This window comes from Halichoeres trimaculatus, unplaced genomic scaffold (assembly GCF_033239565.1).
Source record: "Halichoeres trimaculatus isolate MK-OKI-2021-1 unplaced genomic scaffold, fHalTri1.1 fHalTri1_scaffold_22, whole genome shotgun sequence".
In the NCBI taxonomy this organism is placed as follows: Eukaryota; Metazoa; Chordata; class Actinopteri; order Labriformes; family Labridae; genus Halichoeres; species Halichoeres trimaculatus.
In genome coordinates this window covers 13,004,183-13,016,214 of record NW_027437200.1, presented here as the reverse complement: position 1 = coordinate 13,016,214, position 12,032 = coordinate 13,004,183, and the positions used below count along the sequence as shown (strand labels likewise).

At 41.8% G+C, this 12,032-nt stretch overlaps 1 protein-coding gene across 3 annotated transcripts in view; it reads right to left on the bottom strand.

Moving 5' to 3' along the window:
- Window positions 1–11,162, bottom strand: part of ppargc1a (peroxisome proliferator-activated receptor gamma, coactivator 1 alpha) — a 340,797-nt gene extending 329,635 nt beyond the window's left edge. The window contains exon 1 of one of the 3 annotated variants that reach the window (XM_074699385.1): window positions 10,736–11,162. In XM_074699385.1, coding sequence (XP_074555486.1) covers window positions 10,736–10,816 — 81 coding nt within the window. In that variant the 5' untranslated portion in view covers window positions 10,817–11,162. The remainder of the gene's footprint in view (window positions 1–10,735) is intronic. The other 2 variants (XM_074699387.1, XM_074699386.1) reach the window with 2 other exon arrangements.
- Between the last annotated feature and the right edge of the window lie 870 nt (window positions 11,163–12,032).

Sequence of the window (12,032 nt, the reverse complement as noted above, 5' to 3'; positions counted from 1 at the left end):
AAAGCTTGTTGCTCCCTCTGGTGGCTCATATTTCCCTGAGGTTTTGAAGTAAACTGTGCTTTGAGTAGATTTGTATTTATAATGTGTTCACCTCTTTTATACCCTGCTAGGAAAGCCAGTCTGTCTTCTTCCTTTGTGCTCCCTCTGCTCTGTTAAATCTTTAAAGATGACCACGGAGACAAGACAGCAACGACTGAGGATCACATCCTCACTTGGGCATCGGCATGTCTGTATATAAATAAGTACCAAGCGCGACGCTGCTGTTTAAATCATTTAAAAACTGTCTGAGCTCTGTGCAGAAATACAAACATTTTCCACCCTGAGCAACTGCAAAAAAATAACTATATTAAAAAGATAAAAGTTTGTCTTTTGAATTACTTTCTCAGCGCACAAACTGTGTAGAGTCCAGTTCTCTTCAACAAAGTTCAGACGACATGCTGCAGAGGCAAAATGCAGCCTTTAGAGTTTGAATAAACACGAGGAACTGAGCACTCAGCGAAGAAACCTGACTCCTGATGACCTCTTCAAGAGTTTTTTTTCAAATTGTTTCAGACCAACGACCACTTATCCCCCCCCCCAAAAAAAAACTCAGAGACCACCAAGCTACATAGCCCATCAACAACAACAGCTTAGACAACAAACTGGTATTTCCAGCAGGTCGCAGCAGACACACAACAATCCTATTTTTGCTTCGGCAGAAGCTGTGATGCATCTATTCAGGAAGGACAGGAAGTTGGGCATGGAAGCTACCTTAAAAAGAAAAAATAAGTTCAAAATGAAATAAACCATGTCAAAACCATAGAGTGGCCCCACCATTTACCATTCTACAGTCTTGAAGCCAAAATACCCCGTCACAGCCGTAGCCATTGGTAGCAGTTGTGCAGCCAGAGTCTGCGCAGAAGAGACTGTGAGGGATTCTGGGAGAATCTGAGTGGAGCTGGGTGACAAAAATAATATATTTTTTTTCTTTCAAGAGTCTAATCACTTCTTGACTCTACCTCCTGACATATTTTACTATCCCGGAAAAAGATGCACGAAAACGGCAGCTGTCAACTATCGTTAAACATGATGTAAAGCCTTGTTTTTAACCTTGTATAACTAATGAAAAGGAAACTTTTCAGAAAAATGAGGACTTGAATAAAAGGCAGCCCAATATCTTCATATCACCACAACAGTCAGTGAGAAACATTTCTACGAGGTGTATTCATTTTTCAAAGTTTGACCACAGCTCATCTGGAATGACTGGAGAGACAGATTTTTTGACCTATACTGCAGCCAGCCACCAGGGGGAGCAGTCTTTGTGGCGACCTCACTTCGACCCGAGCAAGATGATGTCCATTTTTTTAAAGTATATGATCAAAACCAGAGTGATTTAGCCTGATTACAACAAAGAAATGACATTTACAAACCAGCCCAGGAGTCGACAGGTTGGAGGTTTTACGGCCATAGATGAATAGAGGCTTATCAATGAGGTAGAAAGTGCAGGAACTCCTCAGTCAGTGACTAAAGCCCCACACACACCAGCTGTATCATAAACATTGCAGCTACTGCTCATGTAGGTAGACCTACTTACCCATAAACCTCCAACTCAATGGGAAGAATCTTGTTCTGAGTGAGTCCCAGCAAGCTTGCCCTCTTTTTCCCCAAATGTTCCCTAAACAAACTAAGGATGGGCAATGATTTTGGAATATTCAAAAAGTCATTAACATCAAAAAGATCAAATAGTTCATGTGAAGATCGCTTTGTCCTGTCTGTGGCAGATTGCAGTTTTATGCAGGATGCTGGAGCTGTTACACGTCAATGCCACAAAAAGCAGGTTGAGCTGGACAGGAAGTTGTGCACAGAAACTATCTAAAATGTCCAATGATTTTCAAAATGAAACAAACTGTGTCCAAACCAGATTGTATTTTACTTGACCACGGCAATAAACTGATATAATGATGGAGCTAGACCTAACGTAAACAGGTTGGATGATTTATAGCCAAAACAAGAACGAGGAGACGTACAAATATGGATTGGGAAGTGCAGGAACTCCTTCGATAAAATGAATGAATTGAGGTAGCCAACAGAGCAAACTCTGCAAGGTTAGTCTAGCATATCACAGGGTATAGGCTGAAATCCTGAGGTTAAATTCAATACCTTTTTAAGACTTTTTTAAAAACCTTATTGCAACTTTAAGCTGCTGTTAGCAACAATCTTTGACAGTTGTAGTTTGCATTTTAACATAAATGAGGTAAACTGAGAAGGAATAAAGCTTGAAAGTATAAATGAAACCAAAGGCAGGTTAATTGACATTCCCATTACCACAACAAGTAACAGTTATTTAAGGCCAACTTGCAGAAAATACATCAGACGGCTACTAAAGTACTGTACGAACTGAGTTTGTTGTCACATTAGCCTACGGATATGTTAGGCTGCTAGCGCTACATATAGCCCACGCCTCGTAAAATTACAACTTTGCTTGTTGTCACGTCTCAAACAATAGCGCTACGTAACTGTATTGATAAATACCTTATCTCATCACGTAGTATCCAGTAAAAAGGTGATTTGAACAAAGAAAATTTGTTCCAAAACAACTGAGATCAGGGGAAGCCTTCTCTAAATCGTAAGAATCCAAAATCCCAGGTCATCAAAAGTTTGAGAAATTTTCTCAGGAGATTTGAGAAACTCTTGTGATCTAGAGTGAAATATTTTGAGACGCTAAAGCTTTTTCCAGATCCTCATGCTGGTCTGTGATGAGTGTGACGAGCAAAATGATCGTCCAATCACCAGGCGTGGTTATTTTTGAAGGTTCAGACCCTGAAAACATTTTCTAACCAGGTGGACTATTTCTGTGGCGGATATATGGAGCTGTCCGTCCGGCGTGTCAGATTAGTTTGTAACAGTTTCAAGGAGGAAAATAAATATTAATGGATACATTTGGAGTCAAAGCTTGAATACCAATAAAATTTAGTACCTCATAACACTACGATCAAGACTTTTTAATACTTTTTAAGGGCCTTAGTTTTCCCACAACTGATTTATCAACTTTTAATACTTTTTAAGACCCCGCGGACACCCTGTATCACAAGTCGTCAACAACTGCGCTGCCATGTGAGAGCGAGGCATGCAGCACAAAGTGCGGTAGTGTCTGCAGATCAACAGTCAGTGTTCAGCTTCGTCAGAAGAAGTACGTTCGATGATCGACGTGTAGAGCATAACAGTCCTCTCCATCTTTGTCAAAGTCTAATGTTGGCAGGTACATGTATGTGAGTGGGCGGAGACAATCTTTGAATAGTTCCGATCGAATATCAAATAGCTCTTTTGCTTGAAATGACCATCCCCAAAACACTGCTCTACAACACAAGTTAGATGGGACAATGCCAGCTGGTACCTCCCTGAGATTATCAAGCAGCCTCCCCTTAAACTGGTGTTTCATCAAGCTTAGCCCACGACACCTCAGGGACACTGAACAGTTAGCTTTCACCTCCTTTCTTACCCAAACACAAAAACAAAGAAAGAGAAAAACCACAGAGTGAAACACAACAGTTAACACTGAGGAGGAATTAGAGTGGCAAAAAAAGATCAACACTTTTCTCTTTCTATTGTTTCAGCCCTCGATTGACAGTATTCCTCCTCCTCCAGGTCTACTCATTTTTTTAGTTCATTAGAAATGTCCTGATTCTCTCATTAATCAGTTAGTTCATCGTTCTTCAAACCCTCTGCATCCTACTTCTACTGGACAAACCCAAACTTTCCATCCTCACCGTTCACTTTGTGCTGCCAACTCTGCATATCTGAGCCCTTCCCTTTCAAACGCCTCCTCCACAGAGTCCTCCCAGGGCACTGTCAGCTCTATGAAGGAAGAAGTATGTAAAGAGCATGAGTAAACTCAGTGTGTAAACATCCTGCAGTTAAAACTCTGGCAGACGGTTAGCAGGTCAGCTGCGAGTCAGGAGCAGCACTTTCACAAAGTCTTGATTAGATAATTACCCATCCATATCTTGGCAATATGCTGCAAGGGAACAACACACTTCTCATTAAACTGCCAACGGGCCCTGCTCCTGTGGGCTGCTATCAAAAAGCAAGGTGTTGAGCAGATACACACTTGTTGATTAAAGAAAAGATGTGCCAACATGGAAATTGGATACACTCCTTTGGGGGTTGTTGTAAAAGGTGGGAGTAGTTCTGGGTGCAGAGCAGACTACGAGCTGAAACTATGGCACAGCAGAGTGAAAGGCTTCCTGGAACCTGCAGCAGCTCATCACTGCATCTGTGCAGCTTTGAGACACGACCCTGAGTCCCTGCTGATACATATGGAGCAGTATAACCCTCAGTCCATCTCTGCATCTCTCATTCACCGTGTATGACACATAATAGGGCTGCAGCTATCGAATATTTTAGTATTCGAGTATTCAACTGAAAATCCCATCGATTAATCGAGTAATCGGATAAAATACATTTTTGTTTAGTTAAAGAGTAGTTATTTTTCAAAATCTATAAACACACTTTGACACATTTTTTGTGCCTTGTACATCTCGTCAAATGTTGCGGACCCAAATGGCACCCGTTTCGTAGAATGACCCATTAGTCTCCAGACTCCAGAAAAGAAGCTAGATTTGTCGCTAGTTGCTATTTTGTATAAGAGGTAGCTTGAGGGGTCTGAAAACTCTCTTAATATGGCCTCAGCTCTATTTGAAATACCTCTCTTTGATCTTTTTTTAAAATTAAACGATTCCTCGAGGCAGAGAAAATTACTCGAGTAATTTTTGTAATCGAGTACCTCGAATCATTCGAGGAATCGTTTCAGCTCTGACACACGCTGAATCTTGTGCTCCCGCAGAACGGGGCCTATGTGAACCAGTAAGAGTTGAAATCATGATCTCTTACTGGCTTCTCTCCCTCACAAACGCTGCCAACTGTGTGTGAAGTGGCACCCGACCAAGCTGGTGGTGGCACTGAAGTGGCACCGCAGGAGCTGAAAGTTGGTCTCTGCAGTGATGTGTGCCAGAAGGGCTGGATTCAAAAGGAAAGTGCTCATCTATCAATCATACCATTGATTTCTCCAACTGGTTTATTATCTGGCTTTTTAAAAAACACCAGAGAACACTGAAACATGCTGCCCACGGTTAGCATCTTTGTCCAGGGAAACACGTTTAAATGCCTGAGATTGTTGTATCACCAAAACTTATAAACAGAGAAGCAGCTTTTGCTTGAATTCACGAGAACAGTGTGTTAAAATAGCTTCTGAAAAAAAAAATCAATCTTTACTTACATCTCTCATCAATTACTCTGAATCTGCCTCTCTGCTGAGGGTGTTATTGGAGGAGGAAGTCTCAAATAGTCACAAAACCAAGTATTTTCAATGTTTTAGCATTTTCCTTGTGCCTCCACTGGATCCACTCAGGCTACAGACTCATTACACAGGCAGAAGTGACTCGCATGGATCAAATACTGTACATAAGAGCGCACACAAAGGAGCTTTCATTTAACCGAGCCACGGAGTGAGGACGAACGTAACTTGAGCCGGGCTGTGATGAAACATGCTGTAGGCAGAGGCAGACATAAAAAAGTGCATTAGACCTTACTGCTTCTGAGAGGCACGCTGTGTTACCTGCAGCTTTTTTTTTTTTTTAAACGTCTTGAATGATCGGCTTCGCCCCTTTTTTGAGCCAGACTGCCGAGTGCTGGCACGCTTTTTGTCCAGACAAACTGAATTCATTGCTTTTGAAGAGCGACGACGGCCGGGGAAGAGGATTGGAGACTGGAATTCTAAAAAGACCATGCACAAAATGTGTGATGAAACTTTCAGCACCACGGACAGCAGCAGCCTCCGAGAAGCCTGACGAGTGGAGTGTGAGAGGCAGAGGGTGGAAAAAAAAAAACACTGAGAGATGGAGTGAAGTGGGAGGCAGCGAGTTCATTTGATAATTAAGCAAAGACATCATCTTTCCCACCCCACGCGTTTCAGCTATCCCCATGCCTGCTCTTTGAAAAGTGGAGACGCCTTTCCCCAAACAGACACACAAACACGCCAAACACTCCTGCGGCAAGACCCAGCTTTTCCACAGTTTTTCCCCTCGTCTCTGTGTCTCGGGCTGAATAATGCAGGGCCTTTACCCAGCGCTCAAGCATGAGTGGATAATCTGGCCACAAGGACAGGCTGTGTCAACATTTCCCTTTACTTCCTTATTTATTTATTTACCCGCCCGCCTGCCGTAGGACTCAGGGAGGGCAAGGGAGGATATGTGCATGGCTAACAACATGCTGGTCGAGCAGATGACCTGCTTTCAAGAGGTCCACTTTTATTCTGTACCAGGTTTTCTACAGGGAAGAGTGTGGACTGTACCAAAGTGAATTTCAGAGATGAAAGGGTTGTTTCGCAAACCTGAATATAGCTCTGACTTTCTTTATAACATCAAAATACAGCTAATAACCTCCCTCGCTATTCCAGCAATGTCGCCTTGAAAAGATATCGCAACAAAAGAAAAAAAAAAGCAGTCACACGCATTCTCACAACTCATGTTTTCATGTGTCTTCTTGTACTTTTTCAGAAGCAGCATCCTGGATTGGCAGAATTGTGCTTCACTGTTGACAAGTTCTGAGAAAGCAACGTGGAGTTGAATCTGAGTGGGCGTTTAGTTCACTCCAAAGCTTCAAATGTTCAGTTTATAATAGAATATATTACTTTAAGCTGCAAAGGTGAAAAGGTCAGTGTTGAATTTGGTTCTTCATGTGCCTAATAACTAGCTGATGGACGTCATCCCTTTATGTTTAATACTGACTTATGTAGACAAAAGGAACTAAAGCCTAACCAACTTCAAATTTGTAGAAATCATACTGTGACAGTGACTTCTCAGAAGACAAATCTGAACCATTCAGAGGTACAAACTAGGGCTGAACAATTAATTGATTTTAAACCATTGCAATGTAATAGAATGCAATTTTCAAATCACAAAGGCTGCAATTAAAAAAAAAAAAAAGAGTTTCATGTACACAGAGCAGGGGGAATATAGTAACTTGTACTTGTTCTCCCTTGCTTGTTCAAAATGTTGTTTTTTTCTGGCAAAAAAACCTGTGGGCTACAAAGATCCATCCAGTAGATCGTAGAGCCTTACCCCTTGATCACTTTTTTTCTCTATGGTTTGTTACTCTTACTGACAACTGGAGGTCAGTAAAATTTCAGTGTTCCTTTTTCTTTTTCAATTAAGAAATGCAAAAAAGACTTGTTTAAGTACTAACAGTATCTTTTGTTGGTTACTCATACTATAAAATTACTTAAAACTTGTGTTAAGTGAACAATAAAGAAGATAAACCTTCCCCCAAAAAATTGTAAGCTAAATCGCAATATTGGTCTAAAAAATCACAATTAGATTTTCCAAAATCGTTCAGCCCTAGTACAAACTCATCTTAATCTTTCATATCTCTGAATGTTAGAGATGTTTGAAAGCACCTAAAGCCATTTCATCACACAGCTAAACATGGGATCACAGAGTCTGCTGTATGGATGGGTATTGATAACCGGTTCCCCATAAGAATAGATTAAAAATAGTTCAATCCATCGACATCATTAGCCTTTATGCTTAACGATTCCTTTATTGAGTCTTTACATCAGAATCAGCGGCCGGACCTTATGTTGACATCACATGACCTGCCACACATCAATCACCCTCGTCAGTCAGCAGCAGAACTTCCAAGACACTGATGAAGAGATCGAAGTGACCAAAAGCTTGGCTTCACTTTACCAAAAAGGACACAAACAACACAAAGTGCAGTTGTGCAGTGCTTTAGTATCATGAAAAAGGGTGGCAACACCACTAACATGTTCAAGTATTCGTCAACATGGGGTTAAATACCAAGAGTGTTATGTCATATGTATTTACTTATAAACTCAAAAAACCAGTAAAGTCAATTCATTGTCATTAATACCCATCTCTAGTCTGTAGGTAACTGATGTCAAATCAGTTAGCTAAATATCGCTAATGTTAGAGGAGTTGGCATCACCAGCCTTCAGCCCCTACAAGTTAACATCCATAAGCATATTCTCTAACACATTACTCTGAGCAGTGATAACATGCTAATTCAACCACACACAGGTTACATACAAGGTTTTGTTTTGTTTTTTTCAAAATATTGCTGAATCGCTTGATGCATCCATCATCTGTGCTTGTTTACATCCAGGTAGTAGAGCTTTATAGTGGTCATTAACTGGAGCTACAGCCCTGGGATTTGGGAAGTAGCTGTGCTACAGCTTAGACACAACTTAGGACAACTGTTAGCCCAAAAATGATAAAAGTATAAAATCAGTTTTTTGAATGCGTTGTAATTCTTGCGCTAAGCAGCCAGGGTGATAGTGTTTACGGAGTCTGACTTAAAGGATAAGTTCGGTTTATACAGCTTTTATATTGTTTATAGAATGAAGTAGAACAATATACTCAACCAGAGGGTTTTCCTGATCCAAGCAGTGCTTTGGGAGATATCTAGATCGTCCGTATAATGGGATCCATCGGGGCATAGACAGGGCCGCTCCTAAAACTGCATTAATCGTCCAAAAACTCGTGTTTTTCACCAAAATTCCATCATGGTCCGCTCCGGGTTAGTCCTCTGCTGCAGACTGTGTCACTCCAGACAGCACTGTGTGGCTGTAATGACCTCTGAACTGACGAAGACTTTGTTTACATTTGCCCCTCCGCGTATGCGCAGTACTCTCTGGAGAGCTGACTCCACTTTCTCCTTTCTTTGAGGGGCAAACATAAACTAAGTCTTCGTCAGTTCAGAGGTCATTACAGCCACACAACGCTGTCTGGAGTGACACAGACTGCAGCAGTGGACTTACCCGGAGCGGACCATGATGGAATATTGGTGAAAAACATGAGTTTTTGGACGATTAATGCAGTTTTAGGAGCAGCGCTGTCTATGCCCCGATGGATCCCATTATACGGACGTCCGCTGCACGATTTTGGATCTAAATATCTCCTGAAGCACTGCTTGGATCAGGAAAGCCTTCTGGGTGTGTATTTTGTTCTACTTCATTCTATAAACAATGTAAAAGCTGTATAAACCGGACTTATCATTTAAAGCTACATCTGGATCAAGGATGAAGAGAAGGCTAACAAAAGCCATCATTGGCACTTTCCATGGCCAAGATTCACAGTAGATATGTCAGGATACATAAAGCAGGATGAGGAAACACTACTTACACATGTACAGGGCACGATAAGAAGAAAGATTAGAGGGGTACGCTCCAGGGTCCACAAACAGGGGCTTTAAGGACCACAAAGCAAAGCCATGACCTTTTATTTTTAAACCCTCGAGTTGAAAACAAGGGATGTTTGTCTACGCAGCCAAAATCTCTGCTGCTTAGTCAATTCTTCATTGTGGATTTAACTGTCTTAAGTTTGTAAGTGTGCGGCTCCCAATTGATGAGCCAAAATCCATTTTGCAGCAGAAACTGCTGAGGCTTAATTGTTGCACATTTAAAAAGCCATTCACAATGACTTTGCAATTCTGAATCATGTTTGGGGTGCTTTTTTGTTTGCTGTGCCTAAATAACTCATACAATATGACTCTTAGCAGTGCCAATCGCAGGCTCAAGCATTAAGAGTCTAATCCTCTTTAATTTGTGATTACTTGTAATTCAAAATGGTAGCCCACTAAACCACAGGAGATTTATTGTTTGAATGTCCTCCCTCACTGTTTTGCAACCAGGATACTGATAACAGGAATAAATATCCTGTATATATATCCTGAGCTCTCATGGTGGCATTCAAGTAAATTACCATAAAAATCACTGTACAAATATTTTGGCATCAATCACTGAGCATAAATTGCTAAGTAGCTGGGAGCCCTCTTAGCATTCATAGTGAATGATTTCATTGGCATTCTTGTGGCAGATGACTTTAGCCGCACACATTCCTCACACAAATTGGAATGTGAGAATTAAGAGGGATTTCATACAGCACGATAAGTGTGTTTTAAAGGCAGAACTGATTAAGCTTGAGGGGAGAGGGAGGAATTAGGTAATTATCTCAGAGCAGACGCCACCGCCGCTCTGCTGTGTGAGAAGAACAGGCCCTGACACTCAGGGATCAAAGTGCTCAGCATCAAGTCTGTTCCCCACTACAAACTCAAAGTTTGTAGTTACCTGATTTTAGCACAGACCTGGCAACCCATGGGTGTCAGGATCCAGGAAAATGAAAGAACTCCTGTCTTCTGATCTCTGCGTGAAAAGCATCACTCACATCACTCACTGAAGTAATATAATACTGAACATGACGCACTTCACTTTCTTCAAAGGAATGCTAAGTTTGTGTTTGCCTTTTATTTATTTATGGAATTCCTGGCATTAGATTTATTTTGTGTACCAGGTTAATTCATTATTGATTCCAAGGGCAGGATGTGTGAGCCTTTACAGAGAGAAGTTTCGGGAAGGAAACCTTTCAGAAAAGTAGACAGGAGACACTCTGTCGGCTACTTTTCCGTCCCATTATTGCTGTAATGTCGAACTGCAAAACTTAGTTGTTGGTGGTGAATTACAAGCAAGCAGACTAGAACTTTCCAGGACGCTCCTGGTCGTTAATTGAGTGAAAAATAAGTTAAATTGAAGTTTCTTATGTCAACTTCACGTGCCGAAAAATGTAGGAGTGTACCCCTAAACTTCTCAGGCTATTTTTATCACAGTGTGTTCATCACAGACACAGCCACGCTCATTTTCCCCAAAAGTGATACAGTTTCGTTGGAGAGTCTGGTGTCCTACCTGCTCGTAGCAGTTCTCCCAGGTGAGGTTCAGGAGGCACGAGGAGAACAGCTCATCTTCGGTCCGGGCATAACCGTCCATCGTGTGTGCCAGCCGTCTCGGTCGGAGGAGTCTGCGGAGCTCTTGTGCTGCAAACAGAGATTTGTGTCTTCTGTTTGTCTTCCCTCGACGAGTGTCTCTGCCTCTGTCTGTCTATATGTGGGTGTGTGTGCGTGCGTGTGTCTCGCTCTGCCCCGCGTGCCTTCTCCGCCCGGCGCCGTGCAAGCTCTCAAACCAGCAGCGCGCGCGGTGAGCTGGCTGCAGCTTCCTTCGTCACGTGGGCGTCTTCTCCCCAAAAAAAGAAAAACAAAGTGGGATGCTTCCGAGGGTGATGGCTTCCAAAGTGAGGACCGCGGACCGCATGAAAAGTGTCAAAGTGGGTTCAGAAGCCCCCCAGACACGATGGAGAGAGCTTAACAGTAATTTCCCTTCACAGCTTGCTGGACAGTCAGTGTTCACAATTTCTGACTTGAAGTTCTGTCTGACTTGAAACAAACAGGAAGCAGTTTTTTTTTCTTTTCCCACCTGTTGTTTGTTTCTCTTAAGCATGTATTTCAGAGAGAGTAGAGGTCTAATCAATAAACAAGTAGCCTTTGTCTTCATCCCACTTTCATTGTACTGACCTTCATTTTTAAACAACACAAAATATAACACAGACCATTCCATCAGATACATGTAGCCTGAAGCTAACTAGCATCTTGTTATTCCCAAATTAGGAGCCTGTGAAGTGAACGATAGAAAGAACGTCACATAATTAATAACTGATAAAAGTCAACGTACAAAGTACCACGAGCGGTAGAGTTGCATAACATTATTTAAAAGCTTCATCTTTTAATTTCTGTAGAACAGCTGCAACTTGGGCTAGCACTGTCAGGAAAATGCTGAATGTTTCCTGGCTGCCTAAGTGTCCACAGTGGAGATGGTAGTTTTGTGCAACAGTGTTGCTTTTACAGTGGTCTGGCCCAAGGAGCAACATCCATTATTTTATTTTATTTTTTTTAATGAAACCTATGTGCCAGTGCCTCATTTCCAATATGGCCCCTGCTGACAATTGGCTTCATCTTTCTGTTCAGGAGCAGAGAGGAGGCAGGGGAGACTAAATCCATATATTATACAGTCTGTGGTCTGGCCTTAAAACAGTTTTAAAATAAGTGTTTTTGGAGGTTAGCTATTAGCTACAGACTGGTTCTTATAGGAAAAAGCGCTTCGCTACGGACAGGACAGCAACTGCTGTAGGAAAAGGAGATGTTCCAAAGAT